This window comes from Thunnus thynnus, chromosome 18 (genome assembly GCF_963924715.1).
Source record: "Thunnus thynnus chromosome 18, fThuThy2.1, whole genome shotgun sequence".
NCBI lineage: Eukaryota > Metazoa > Chordata > Actinopteri > Scombriformes > Scombridae > Thunnus > Thunnus thynnus.
In genome coordinates this window covers 10203991-10219978 of record NC_089534.1, presented here as the reverse complement: position 1 = coordinate 10219978, position 15988 = coordinate 10203991, and the positions used below count along the sequence as shown (strand labels likewise).

Here is a 15988-nt window from a genome sequence, read left to right as displayed (position 1 = left end):
AACTGTAAACTGACCATGGAAATAATCCATTTGATTAGGATGTTTTCTGATATCAAAACCTTCCCATGTATTGCACATTTAAACGAGAATGTCATCCATTTTTGTTTTCATCATTCCTTGCAAGACAAAAATCTCACATTCTGATCTAAGTCGTACAAAAAACCACGTCTGAGCTAAAATATCACTTTCTTTCCTACTTGTTTGCAACAATCCAGCCATTTCTAGCACCATGGCCACTTCATACCTGTACATATTGTTCGCAATAACCTTCAAGCTTGTCTGCATTCTTATCTTAAAAAGAACGAGCAATCATATTTTTGGTCCAGGGTCTTGGCTCTGTGTAAACGCTGGAGGCTAGGGGCTGTTTGATGTTGTTATGGCTGGCTGTCTGCCGCCTCAGTACTACTGGATCTGCAGGCCCCTCTCATGTCCAAAGGTATTGTGTTGGCTGCTCTTTTGATTATATTATCAACAGAGAGAGAGAGAGAGAGCCAGAGAGAGAGAGAGAGAGAGGGAGAAAATTAAGACTCCCACTGGACATGAGTAAACAAACAAAAGTTTGTAGAGTCTGGTTCATCCAAAGAATGTCAGTTATTCAGACTTCTCTGAGGATATTGATGTCCAGTGTTGGGATTATCGTGCTGAATATTGTTCTAGCTTGATAAAACAATTTGCCTGCCCTCAGTCTGCAAGATTGAGGAGCATGTAACGTATTAGAGGAAAGCACATCTTGACAGTAGACATCATAAAACACAATCTCAATGTGTTCTTGTGCTTTTAAATGTAACAGTCCTTGCAAGTGATTGTTAGACAACAATGTACACACTCATAGTTGTGATACATTTAATATATTTTAAGCCACGCTAGGAATGGTAATGTCGAACTGTCTGTCAGTCAGTTGGTCCACCACTTTGGTCCAGACTGCAATATCTCAACAACAGTTGAATAAATTGCCACAAAATGTTGTGCAGACATTCATGGTTCCCAGATGACTCGGTTATACCTTGAGTTTGCCATGCAGCTGCTGTGAAATTTGGTACAGACGTCCATGTCCCTTCCAGGATGAATTGTAACAATTTTGGTGATCCCTCAACTTTTCGTTAGGTCAAAACTTGTCCGATCGATCGAACCTTGTTAATGTTATACCTGCTAAATATCAGCATGTTAACATTTTAATTGTGAGAAAGTAAGAATGCTGACGTTAGCATTTAGCGCAATGTGCCACTGTGCCTATTTACAGCCTCCCAGAGCTGCTAGCATGGCTTTGTATTGCTACTTTTTCACAGAATTAACCAGCCGTATCATCTGCAGCTGGAAAAAAAGGGGTGCAAAAAGTGAAAATACACTCTCGCAATTTTGGTGTTTATGCTCAATAACTCTTGGATTTCTGCCTCTTAGGAGTTGAGGCTTCATTTTGAGATTAGTCTTGTTTATCATCTCAGAACAAGGCCTCCCTCTGTGTCAAACTAGGCAAGGAATGGGATCAAGTCAAACTCCACATAATCCGTAAGATTCTAAGATCCACTGGCATTTTTATAAGTCCTGTAGGTAGAGCAGCTGAAGTATGTGCATGGGTTTGTGTGCACAGACAAGAATATGTTTGTTAGCATTAATGCAGCGTGTGTGTGTGTGTGTGTGTGTGTGTCCCTGGCTGAACCCTTGTCAGCCTCTGCGCTAGGGTATGTTTGTTTGCACGGGGTTACCCTCGTCACAAATGATCCGCAGGGGGAGGTTGGGGACGAGGCAGCCTGTAACGGGAACTGCGAGCGACTTGAAGGGCCATGCTGTTTGCAGGTCGACCAGCCGCAGTACACCCAGAGGAAATCTCATGTTCCTGCCAGCCTACAAAAGTAAACAGATCTGTAACCACCAAGCTCTGGCACCAGGCCTGGGCCACCAGCGCTATAACTAAAGGAATGAATCACATCACACACACGTTCACAGACAAACATGGAGGTGCATGGTGGAATGCACGTGGACACTATTGGATTGCAATCCAGTCTTTCCACATTTTCTATGTGAAATAATTCACGCTAAATTGAAATACAATGATTTCGGTCAGCTTGAACTTCTGTGTAACCACAGCGCACTCCCTCAGTGACATGATGCACATGACCTCCATAAGCTGTCAAGTGTATTCACTCGTTTTCTTAAATGCCTCCGCCTGGGAACTCTTGCTTCATTCAATATTTCAGATAACATCTTTTAGCCACAACGTTTTGAAACCTCCCCTCTCTTTTATGTTCTTTTTCCTCTCCCTTTCACCCTCCTCTGTTTTCCCTCTTTCTGCTTTCTCCTCTGTCTACACATCTGCGGTTATTTATCTGTTATTCTGCGGCAGCAATGTGGTCAACATGTGTCTGGCTTCTCTCCACGCAGCACTCATCTGCAGTCAACTTAGGAATCACTGGAGGACCACAGTAGACCTACCAAGCTCCTTATCGTTCATTCCGCAGTGGATACACACCAGAGAGATGAATTGATGGATTTCTAAGTATCTCCTTGCATATGCGCCTAACATTAGTACATCCTCTGCTAATTGTGTCCCACTTTAGACCTAATGTTCTACTGTAAATGCATAACCATGCTTTTTTTTCTCTCTTGGGTCAATGAGAGCAGCAAGTGAAGTATAGGCATCATGACCTACAGGAATTAGAGTATATAAGAGGAGTATTTGGATTGCCTAAGCCTATGGATTTGCATTACCCTGACCTTTGAACTTTTAATCTCAATGTTATTTAATCCTTTGGAAAGAGTATAGCGTCAGACATCATGATGTTAGGAAGAGATCAACCTAGAAACCACACAGGAGATATATAACTGTTAGCTGAGACATGCAGGGTCTTATAAGGTTAAATTTATCGTACATTTACTATCTGACGAGTCGAGTGGAAACACTTCCACGTAATTTCGATTTCCATCGTGAAGTGTAGTTTAGCTTTTCTTTTCTGGAACCATAACTTAAAGGAATTTATAGCCAATACTGACAGGTCTCTTGTTCTTGCTTGGTCTTCAAAATTTGGACCCAAACCAGAACTGAGAATCCTATTCATGTAAAATGTAACAGTCTTGTCAATCACTGTCTGGAAGAATGCCTACAACACATTTTTAAAATCCTGACACACGCACGGTTTAAAAAGGCTGCGGCTGACTGTTTAGAAGTCTGGCAGAAAATGTTAGTGCGACTTTTGACTTTTAGATGTGAGCTCAAACTATAAAGAAAACCACTGTTAGACCGAGAACACACAGACGATAAAGCAGAGTAAACTGAGGAAAACGTTTGATGCTGTTAGTCCAAACAGCGACTGCACATGCTGCTTCCATGTACTACCAAGAGAATTCATCCGTGATAGCTGATTGAATCCTGTCATCGCTCGGTTCAGGATCTTTTGAATGTGGAAATGGTAATTTAGATTTAAAAAAATATTACAGTCACATTCCCCGTTGCTTCTCATCAAGGCAGACACTAACACACAAAACCACAATCTGTTAGTTACAGACTATTAAACTGTTTAGCACAGTTTACATTAGCTCAGCTGTGTGTGGACATCTAATACACACCACTCCACTTTTAATAGTCTGACTTGTTTTTGACTGTTACAAGGGAAGAAAAAAAAATTCAGAGGAACAGTTTTTCCACATTTTTTCCAACTTATTCTCTTTCTTGCTTGAGTTAGATGAGAATGTTGCTACCTGTCTTGTTGGAGAGGAAAGGTGTGTCAGGAATGTTGCTCCACTATGCTTTGCTTGGCCCTACTACACAGTGATTTAAAGTACAGGGAAAAGAAATGAGAATAAAAAGTCATATGATGAATGCAAAGTCTTTATATATTTCTTCAGCATAATTGCAACAACATATTCATAGAGCACTGCAGTACAACATAGAATGAAACACAAACACTTGATGTTGCTGTATGAAGTGATATGAGGCAAGTGGTTTCCCTTTTGATATTGGGTGCCTTCATTTCTCAGTCCGATTAGTGCACCATGTTGAGTATAGAGTCATTTCAAAGCTTCAGTAAACTTAAAAAAAGAGAACAGACAAATAAATACTGTACAACACCATATATGTAATACTAGATTTAGAAATCACAAAAAGATCATGCTTTTTTCTCAACAGAACACTTGATATATGCACTTTCATAGAACAATGCACCATTTCTGGCGAGTTTCCCTTCACAATAACACTATCATTAACAAATGGCAAACATGAGTACATTTTGATAAATCTTTTGTATATAAACCTTAAATAAAGTGCCTTCCTTTAAAATCGGTGATTCCAAAATGTAAATGCGTGTTCGCATGTACACATCTGGAAGCAGAATTCCTGAAAAAAAAAAAGGTTTGGAGCGAACATCCATAGGATTTGATTGGACAGAAAGGGCAAGTCCCGCAATATTCAGATATTTATAAGTAGAATTAAGATTACTGCCACTGACTGTTTGATAAACTGTCACAGGGATGAGCATTGTTTCAAATTTTATGGTCTATACCCTAGTGACGAAATATTTGGTAATGGCAACTACTTCCAATACTCTATGTCAGCTAGAATAAGGCCACGACATGACCTCTCAAGAATGTTTTTTTGAGTAGGAATGCCCTTTCTATCTAATCACGTTCTATACATAAACCCAAAGACCTTAAGCCAACAGCTTAAACAGCAATGACATCGCACACAATGCATCAACAACTATTCAGTTATAAGGGTTCCCAACTGCTTTTTGAAACTGCACAAAAAGCATTATCTGTTCATCAATTCCAATCTGGATTACACTCCTGATACCCGTCTACTAATCTTTACCCCAATACACTTTGTACTAGGTCCAATAGTGCTCCGCTGTCGAGGTAAATGAACAAATGTTTGTTTTTTTTATCATGGTCAGTTAGTCCCCCTGAGAACATTGTAGAGACACATCTATGAGCAAAATCTACTCACTGTAGAACTTTTTCTTTCCTACATTTGCACCGTAGAGACTTAGGACGCTGGATTTGCACAGGCACCAACAGTCTGATTTTTAACTCTTTGGCACCCAGATTATATATTTTCCTGGCTGTGAAAATGTGAGGAAACACATGAAATCAATCTGTGTGACAAAACATTTGAAATCAAATGTGCTGTTCCTGTATCATTACTGCCTAAAGGCTATTGTCATAATTCTCACTAACTCAATAATGACAACAGAATGTTTCAAAGCCTTTTAGCTTACCTCTCTGGTTTAGATTTCAAATTCTTGTAACATTGCTAATTGTAGTGTCCCAAAGGATTGACTGAAATGTACATTACTGTTACTGCATGTGGCATCTTTAGGGTCTACTGATCTCCTGTCGTCTTGTTCCCCTTGATACCTTTTTAAAACCTGAAGGATCTTATATTGTAGCAGCATTGTTGGGATATTCATCTGTTGGACTCTGCCCATACATTTGTTTGTTTCATCAAAATAGCCAGCCCATATTCATACATTTCCTACTGTAAAACCTACAAGAAGCATGATCAGGATGTTTACCATATGTTGCTTTTGTCATTCACAAGCACTCCAGGACACCACCAAAAAAGCCAGTAGGTAGACATCATGCTTACACGCACCCAGGAGAGTGTACTGAATATAAAGAGAGAGAGCTTGATTTCATGCCAGATGTGTAACAGGTTGGAAAGCAATGGGAGAACACTGCATTTTTTTTCCATTCATGTAATTCAGTTCAGTTCAGTCGAGCCTGATAGCAGGGCACTGTGCCAAATCCTAACTTGAGACAGCCACACTTCACCATCATTCTTAAACCCCACAAAACTCCCAATTACAAATGTGCATTTCCTCTGAGTCATTAATGCATGGTAAATGGCTGATGCATGCTTTAGACATAATATTACATGACTTTTAAGGTAGGCAGTCTCCTCTCAAATTAGGCCCTCTGACTCTCGGAGTGAAGTGGTAGTTTTGGCTGTAGTCCTCAGTACTCCCTGGCCTCCTCCAGTTCATTCATGAACACGTCTTCATGGGGGTTTTCTGGGCAGCTCAGCCCGTTATTGGGTGGCCGCACTGCATGGAAGCGACTCCAGTCTCCCTTGCACAGGATCCAAGGCAGCACATCCACTTTGAAGTGCAGCTCAGGTGAGAACTCATTGCTGATCAGGTTAGGCGTGCCTGCGCCTTTTCCCCGCGTGATCAGCCGCCCACGATCATCATAACAACAGTGCTGCGCTGCGAGAGTGGACGAGTCGCCAGAAAGAGCTGAGCGGATGCAGCTACGTGCTGATGGCTTGTAGATGTCCAGGCGCTCCTTGGGGCCACTGGCATCACGCCAGCGGAACGGCTGGCCATGAGTCTCATCATAGACACTGACCACAGTGTACCCCACTTCAGAGGGGTAGGAGCAGGGGCAGTTGGGCAGCTCCGCCAAGACCTGGTGGAGGTACCTCTGGAGGAACTCACTCTTACAGTTGAGCCACTTCTCACAGCTGTCCACATCTATTGGAAAGACAACAGCAATACCACATAAACTTTTGTGTTGTCATGGCCAATAATGGCTTGAAATATTTTTGGTCCGAGAAGCTAATCTAAGATATTATGGAGAACTTTCAATAATAAACACTCACCTGTCCCAAATGGTTCTGTGCCATTCTCCATCTCGAAAGGGAAGGGCTCTACCACTGTGTTGACATCACCTGCAAAGAGGAACGTTGTAGATTAAAAACCAGCTGGGACAGGGGAATCCCAAAAGCACAAAAGATGTCTCAATACTCTGGCTCTGTTTGGTGTTTTTACTTCTTAAAATGGAAGTATAATCTTACCTGGACAAGGCTCTAGGTCACACTTTGAGGCTTCTGTCAGAGTGCAAGAGTAGCCACAGGACTTGGTCCTCTTCCTCTCACCATGTCCACATGTCACTGAGCAAGGAGACCAGGGAGTCCACTCATCTGTCTCTTTCTCTGTGGGAACAAAATCCAAACACACAAACTCAGCCTTAGCTTGTATTCTATATTTCACATGGATCAAAGCTTACTTTGCACTACAATGAAAATTTGTCAGATTTTATTAAGATGAGAGCACAATCATTTACATATTGCAAAAAAGTATCAGAGATTATGAGAGGATTACATAATGAAAGCATGGAAACAAATATACAGTTACAGGAACTCTATATTGTGCTTTCAGACACAGGTATGTAGTTTATTTAACAAGCTAAAAAGACGCAGCTTGAAAGGGTTGACTGGCATTACGAACACAAGGGGAAAACCCAGCAAATAAAAAACAAAAAAAACACTCTGGAGTTTTGTGTTGAAGTGAACTCAGCACGTACTTCACATTCTAATCCAGAATAAACTTTCAAAGTCTCTGGACTCTCTCAGTCCATACAAATGACAATTTTCTCCTGGTCTGACCTTCCCCATGAAAACCCATATTCTTTTTAAGAAGGCTTCAGTGAAATTAGAGAGAGAGAGAGGCTGTGCTGTGGCTGTCCGCCTCCGCACCATGCTTCCTTGTGGTGTTAATAGCACTGAAAACAAGTCATTCTTGATTAAAGGCGAGGTGGGTGCAGAAATACCAGCTTGGGTGTAGCGAGCACCCAATTTTACTTTGTGGGCGCTGCCAACTCGCCATGTGGCCATACGGGAATGAGGTCTCAGGAGAGTCTTAATTACAGAAGAAGCAAAGGCAGACATCCTTGATTTATGTTCACTGAGTCTTTAGATGTGACCACTTAATAGGCATTGTTGCCCTTTGCTGGCTCGTCTACATGCACAGCACTCAAACAGATAAAGTCGATATGTTGTCACATGGATAAGGAAAAGGTTGGAGAGTAAAACTATCCAGGGTTTAGACACCTGCTATCATATTATAAGATTTTGCTATGACAGTATAGGTCTGACTTCAAAAACCTTGAAAAAAACAAATAGATCTATTTTGCATGGATTTGTTTCTATGGGAAATTTCTTTGAAGAGTGAAGGCTTTAGGCTGTGGTAAGCCCATGATCTGCAGTAGAACTCTGGTCTGCACATTGGCCTACCCAATGCCCAGCCCATCAAACTTTTTCTCTTTCTTTCCTTCTTTCTTTTTCTATCTCTCTTTTCTGCCTTCTCTCCCTTTCTTTCACTTTGTACACCTTCCCTTTTGCTCTCTCATTATTTACTATTTTTACCACTGAATAAGTGGTCTGTGCAAGCTGAGACACAGCAGTTTTCCCACCAGAGGAAGGCAGAATTAAGAGGGGAAAGAGAGCTGTAAAAGTTATGCAGAACCCTGAAAGCCCCCCGAAATTCTTGAACTGGCTCAAAAGGCCGAGCCGCAGAGGGCAGTGAGGGCCGCCAGGGTCTGGGGGGGCCCATGGGGTCCCGGGGAAGGATGAAAGGGCCGGCCGAATGGCCCCTGTCATTCTGTGTTCCCAATCTGCCCTCTAATTGTCCACAAGCAGAGGGCTGTTTTGTCCCAGAGAACAGTGCCGGCCTCACGCTGCCATTAGCGAGCGCATCGGACCCGTCTTCAAAAGGCAGGCCTCTGCGACCAGCACGACCAGTGTCGACTTCAAAGTGCCTATAACCCACAATGTCCTGATGGTCGAGTGCTCAAACTGCCTCGCATGCTGGCATCGCTTGGTTCTCTCTGACTGTGAAGACAGTCGATCATGCAGCCTTCCTAAGCCACTCTGCGGTCCTCCCTCTCTCCTTCTCTGTCTCGCTCACCTTTGAGTTTTTCCATTATCTCTTTTTCTTTTGTGACTTGAGAAATTCAGTGATTGCATTTCCATACTTCCCCTTTTTAAATTTCTTCATCCCTACATCAGTAAAACTCACAAGATAAATTTTGGTAATCTTTTAAAAGCTGTGATCACTTTGATGAAGTCATGTCTAAAACGAGCTGTGTTTGTGTGGCTGCACCAGCAGACAGTCAGTGTACCACTTGGCAAAACATACCATAGTAGCTCTGCATTGGATTCAAGCCTTCGTTCCAACGACTATCCCAGTCTCCGCCTACTCCACTGGGTAAGGGCTCCTCGCTGCCGTAATCCACTAAGTAATCTCCATCCTCCTCTTCCTCGCCAGTTTCCTCCACGCCTGACCGGCTGTTGCTGTCCTCGCTGGAATCAGCATCGGTGTAACTCCAGAAAAGCGGCCAGAAAAGCTTCTTGCCTCCGAGCCAATCTACTGTGGAAGAGGGGGAGGAGGAAGAGGAGGGTAGCCAGTCTTTTTCCTTGGCCAGGTCCATCTCTACCTCCATCTGAGGGTCGTCCACCACCTCAATGGTTACCTTCATAGACAGAGAGAGGGGTCTGTATGAATTTGAAATAAATATCAACTGAACAACTTTCTCCTAAAAGTTTAAACTAGCAAACCAAGACTCCAAATTGTCGGGTAATTGATAATCCAAACTGGCTTTAACAGTGAGTGGAAGCCAATGACATAATAATAAGTATTAAACAAGCGATTGAACTGTCCAGTGTTGCTATTTTAATTTTGCCACAAAGTAAAGCACCACCAATGATTTTGTGTAGCTTTAGCAGTTAAGTTACAAGTTCTTCTCAAGAAATCAACCGTCTCAAATCCTCGGAGGAGTATTTTAGCAAGCAAACCCACTCCCCGGATCTAAATCAGCCAGCCAGACGTGAGCATGAGCATCCAGCCAACCAAACGATCCTCTCAGGGAGAGAATGTGAGCATTTATTCTGGTTAACTACCTCTCATTACCTCTATATGACTCATCTTAGATGCTGCAGTGCTTCCAAGGGCCTGCTTTAGCTGATGTGAAGACCAGGCAACAAGGAGACTACACAGGAAAACTATCTTTTTGTAATTGTTGGGAGATGAATTTCACAGTTAGGAAAGAAGTATGATGATTGGGAACCGCTTTCATTTGTTTCTGCTGGGTATATCGAGTCTTTTAGTCGAAATACTGTATGCTACATCTGGTCTATATGCTACATGAAAACTCATCAGAACATTTCATCGGTTGCTGTAGACATGGGCCGGCATCATTATGTCCCTCTAACCACATCCTGATTACACTGGCCAGAGTTGGAAAGGATAACTGCCCTGAGATAAGTTAAACAGAACAACTTTTTTGAACTTTTTGGTTCAATTTAGAAGGAGATGATGAGATCTTAATGGGTGATGCTTATGATTACAGAGCACTTTTTCCTGTATTACACTTTGATTAAATAGTAGCAAATAAAAGACACAAAGAGATTTCTAAGATTAGACTGAGAGATTGTTAGTTTTGTTATGCATTAAGGAAATAAATCAGTACAACAAATGACAAAACAGACCAGTTCTCCTTTGATAAATGGTTTTCATCTAACCCATAATTTACCAATTATTGGTTACCATATGGTTATAGTAGACAAACTAAAATGAACCCTCTCCCTACTCACCTGTATGTTGGGGTTCTGTGAGTTGATGTCAGCATTGGCCAGGTCAGGGAAGTTCTTGAGATCCAGGATGAAGGGTTTGGTCTCCTCCTCGGGCTCTGGCTGTGGAAGAACACCGACGGAGCGGTGCTGCGGGTGGGACCATCTTCTCTGGTGGCTGTGGGGCTCGGGTAACAGACTCTGCACCTGGTTCTGCTGCTCCAAAGCATCAGGGACATATTGGACCCCGCCGCTGTGAACTGGGTGGCCGTGAGCCTGATGGAATGAACAAGTTAAGATGTAAGATAATTTGTTTTTTTTATCTGGGCCACTAACAAGAATCCAATGGAATGATTTCAAAGAGGAATCACCAAAGGAAAAGTGGATGGCAGCAAATGCCCTATGTGCAGACATCACCTTGAATAATGCAAAGGACAAGGGCAAATAAGACATCTGGCCACTGGCGACTTTTAGGCCACTGACAGAAAAAGATCTATCATTTATAGTGGCTTATTAGTGAGTATAAAAACAATTAGTGCTCTGTTTCCAGAAAGAAACCTTGAAAACGTCTACCACTTCACAGCTTGGTCAGCAATTCCAGAGAGTCCCTGAGGCATCCAACTACCCAGCCAAGTGACCAACCAGCCTTCGTTCATTTCAATCTCTTTTTTTTTTCCCACAACAGTCATGGCATCCAGGCCGTGGACAAAGAGGGGCCTGTGCCAGAGAGATCCTCTTTTAGCTTTAATGAGAGGGCCTGGGAGGCGTGGGACCCCTGGGCTGGTGCGAGTGTGTCTGAACCTGCCATGCTGCCGCCACTACGACCACCACTTATCTTTTTACAGTCACTCAGAAGGAAGAACAACAGGAGGAAACGCTGATCTCTGAGGTTAATAATGACAGTATAATGTTGGGGAATTGTAGATATATGGACTATATCTGGAATAGAGTCACTGAAAATTGATTTTTGGTTGGTCTGATTCTCCAGCGTTCATGTGTCTATTTCATGTCCAATAGCACACATGTCTATTTCGTTGGTCAAAACCAAAGTCCAAAGCCTCTAATGAACCCTTGTCTGCCATTCACCCATATCTATATCATCCAGAATATGCTAAACTGGCCCAAACATATGACTGGACAGGCCTTTAAGATTGGACCACAGCCAGTTTGTGGTCTGCACAGAACAAACCAGTGGCAGTTGCAGGGCTAAAGAGGACAAGAAATGTCTGGATTAATGACCAAACGGTTGATGATTTATGGTTATGGCCTCTAGAACAGGGCGTACTTTTCAGTGGTTGCCTGTGATTGTCCCATAAAGAAGTTATGTGGTCAGACAAATCCAAGCATGTGAACACATAATGCCTGTTTAGAGGAAAAGCTTGTCAAGCATGATAAATGATGGATGAAGAGAAGTTGGCCCCCTCCCCAAATATCTATAAACTGGTGGTGACAAGTAGATAACCTTTTTGGAAAGCTCAGCCTTTCTTTGTAACTTAATACACTGTTGTCAAATACTGTAGGGAAATATTATAAATATTGCAACACATTTGCCACATTTTTGCCAAGAAACATCAATATCTTTTTAAACCGACAGGGGGCTGCATTTAACAAATTGTTTCACAAATCTTTTCAATTTCATTGTTCAAGAGACTATCCATACAAACGTTGCATGTTTCAACGTTTGTAAGTAAGTATGCATACATGTCATATATTTTATCATAATAGGTTTGGTGTATTTAGGTGATTCCTTACTTTTTTAGATGATTTTGCTGTTGTTTTATCTAAAACATTAGTTAGATAGTTATTTTTTCTTGTCATGCCAAACATTTAGTCCATCCAGACACTGTTTTATGTTAACCTACAGTACCAATCAAAAGTTTGGACACACCTTCCCATTCACTTGTAGGAGAAAGTGTGTCCAAACTTTTAGCTGGCACTGTACTTTCAGGTAACATGTGTTTAAGTGCAAAACATCAAATGCACCAAATAGCAGAGGATAGAAATGAAATACTACAAGCCTTAAGTTTTTCCTGGTAAAGTGATTTTTATTCCTCATCTCCCGGGTTTTTTGTGTAATCATGAATAGCAAACCCTTTGTGCACTGCCAGGTTTTAAAAATCTATTTACATAGGACTGCACCATAACCAAGTTTTCACCACAGATAACGCCAATCTAATTTGTTATATTTGGAGGCTAGAGCAAGAAATTATAAAGAAATAATACTTAAAAAGAGCTAAGCCTTTATATCTTGCTATAAATATGTGAATAGTGAGACATAAAGGCCTCTTCAGCTGCTGTCTTGTTACACCTGATATACAGTCAAACATTTGGACACACTTCCTCATTCAAGTAAATGAGGAAGTGTGTCCAAACTTTTGACTGTTACTGTATACTGCCTGCTTTAATTGGACAAATCCTCCAGCATGATGCTCCATTTTTACTCTTTTACTTGCCTGTTATCAACACGAGTGGATCGTTGTCAAATGTGCCCAGCAGTTACAATATTCACTTATACACACCTTACATTCACACACATGCCCTGACACCTACAGACTCACGCAGACACACAAAAGTTCAGAGTCACGAGGGAGGCTGCATACTTTCACACCCTCCATCTCGTCTTGTTACACATCTGGATCCTGTATTCTTTCGCATTGTATATCACTCTCCTCCTCCTTTCTTCCTCCCCCTCGTTCTCTCTGATCCTGCTCTCCTCCTCTCTGTAGTGGGGCTCTTCTGATCAAAGGCCCGCTGGCTGATGGCATGCAGTGTGTTTAACAGGGAGACTATATGGATACATTTGGGGACCTCAGCCTGGCCTCAGACAAACATGACAGAGAAATCCACCCTTTTGGCAAGGCGTTGTGTCCTCCTTTCACTTGATTGAAACGACTGGTTCCATTTTGGGCTACTGTCATCGCCACTGCTGATGGTGACACACATTCAGGTTCGGGAGAGGGGGTCGGGAGACGGGACGAGGGCAGCAGGGGTTGAGGTGAGGGGTAGGGACAGGATCTGGTGGGGTGTGGGGGGCCAGGCTGGGAAGGCAGGCGGTGTGGCAGCCCTGATTTATGTGCCCGCAGATATCAAAGGCCTCTGCACTTGGCTGTTTCCAAACCATTACAGAAGAACAATAAACTATGGGCGCTCTTTGATCGCCATCTTTCGCAAATGGAAAAAAAAAAAAAAAAAAAAAACGGGACAACAAATGCATGCCTGGTAGAATCGGGGTGAGGTTGTAGAGGTCGGGGTGGAGGGTGGTGGGTAGGGGAAGAAAACAGACAGTGCAAACAGGTCTCAATATTTGGGAAAGAGGCCACTTCAACGCAACCCCCCTCCTCCTCCTCCTCCTCCTCCTCCTCCTCCTTCTCCTCTTCACAGAGAGATGGGGGTAAAAACCAAAAACAGGAAATTCCACATTAACACAAAAAAGAGCCAATGTAAACAATCAGATGAATGACACTTGACCCCAGCTCCAATGTGAGAGATGCAGAGGGCTCGCCTTATTCTAGTTACATAAGCATCTCGTTACTGGGCACCCGCTTTACTGAGCTTCCCCCCTCCTCCTTCTCTCTTCCTCCGCTAATCTCTCCTCTCCATCCGCCACTTACGGACACACATCCAGCAGGTCACGCCGGAGGTACAGAGTCACCAACTGCAGCCTTTTTGGTGAATGAAACGAACAATCACACAAGCCACAGTGAGATCTTTTTTTTTTTTTTTTTTTTTTTCTCCTTCTCACTAATCATTCCCTTCTCCTCTTCCCTCCCCTCCTTTTCCCCTCTCTGTCTCTTTTTGCTTTGACATCAATCAGACACATGATGAGAGAGAGGGAGAGACCCAATAGGGCATCCATGGGAGGCCACACAAGAAGGAGAGTTCAAAGGCAAAAACTGAACCCCGACACAAACACACACAAACAGACTTTGATATCCAAATATGTCCGCGTGTAACACAAACATTCCCTTAGACACACCACACACACACTGCACAGCGTGTTAGTGTGTGTGTGTGTGTGTGTGTGTGTAGGGAGTTTGGATTTATTATAGCACAGTGTATGCCCAGTGATGGCAAACCTTACTATACATGGAGAGAGAAGCTGAACAATAGAGACCAACATGCACTGCTGAGGAAATCACATTCTGTCATTTCAGCTCATTTAATTGATTGAATCTTTAGATTTAAAGTGATGGAGGGTGATGGCTGAATAAGCTATTTTGCTTTTTCTATGACATTAACATTTTAATAAACAAACGTGAACAAAGAAACGTAGGAGTTGTGTCTGGAATATAACTTATAAACATGATTTTCATTCACATAATTTTCCTATAACAGTTAAGCACTAAAATGTATAGTTTTTTCTATAATATCGCCGATGTTAGGCCTATCATAATATTGAGATTGTTATTAGTAGCTTTTTAAAAAGACTATTAAGCAATAAAGGCGCCAGAAACTTAAGTTAACACACACAGAAACACATTTCTTAACAGTTTCAACGATTCAACAGACATTAGCTAATTAGCTGCAATTAGATACTACGTTTTGTGAGCGGCAGGTGTGACTTTAGTGATTCAAAGTGTCGCTATAACTTGCTTAACTTAAGGGGGAAAAAAAGAAGCCAACACACAACCAGTGTCTGTAGAAAACGTACCTTGTGGGCAACATTCTTGTGTCTGGTAGGAAACCCTGTCCCCAAACTAAAGAGAAGTATGGACCAAATCACAAACAGCATCTGAAATCTCCGCGCGACCTCTTGACGCATCTTCTCTACTTGCAGAGCTTCCTGTGAAGGTTTGGGGAAAGAAAAAAAAAAAAGTTCTTTGGAGGCTTTTCTAACACTCTTTTCTCTGAATTAACTTGTTGGTTTTAGAAGAAGCTCTTGTGTCCCGTTTGTCTTCCGTTTGTCAGCAACTTTGACTCAGAACAAATGAAGTTTTTAGGCCTCCTCAACTCCCGAAGTGTCGCACTTTATGAAGATGCGCGCCAGCGTCCAGAGGTATCCCGCGCGCTATCCATATCTGGCACCAGCGCCTCGCGCAGCAACTGTCTGTCCGTATGGCGGGTCGAGCTCAGTGCTTCTCTTCCCCATAAAAGCCACAGTTGGGAGAGCTTTAAGTACCAGAAAGAAGCCAAATACCCCACGTAGAATCTCCCCGTCCGCACCGGCGCTCGTTTATTCAACTACTTTAAACTGTGAGTCACTCCGTCGTGGGTGGGTGGGTGTTTTCTTCCAATACATTGACATCTGGAGTTCATAGTATGCAGTGCGTTTTTGCTATCTGTCTGATGCGTTAATCCATCATCCAGCTGAAGTTCATCCACCGGTTCTAGCGAATGTGTTTGTCTATGTGTGTGTGTGTGTGTGAGTGTGTGTGTGAGAGAGAGTGTGTGTGTGTGAGTGTGTGTGTGAGTGTGAGTGTGTGTGTGTGTGAGTGTGTGTGTACCGCCCAACCAACCGGTTTCGGTAAACTTGCCTTTTACGCACGCATTCAGTGGGTCGATGCTGAAGGAGTTGGGGGTGGGATGCTCATTGCTCACAGCTGTGTGGAGAGGAGGTGCGTTGGGTCACTGGGGTTCTTGTGAAGGTACAAGGTTTAGGTTCATTATAGCCAACAGTGGTCTAGGATATGAAGTGGATTTTTACAAACT

General features: G+C 42.6%; 1 protein-coding gene across 1 annotated transcript; it reads right to left on the bottom strand.

The window, feature by feature from the left end:
• Positions 1–3807: 3807 nt before the first annotated feature.
• On the bottom strand, positions 3808–15848 carry ism2b (isthmin 2b). The gene is made up of 6 exons (XM_067572753.1): positions 14991–15848; positions 10364–10615; positions 8910–9243; positions 6788–6925; positions 6593–6661; positions 3808–6464 (listed from the first exon to the last, which is right to left on the bottom strand). Exons 1-6 carry the CDS (start codon positions 15099–15101, stop codon positions 5947–5949), a joined length of 1422 nt encoding a protein of 473 aa, XP_067428854.1. The 5' UTR covers positions 15102–15848; the 3' UTR covers positions 3808–5946.
• Between the last annotated feature and the right edge of the window lie 140 nt (positions 15849–15988).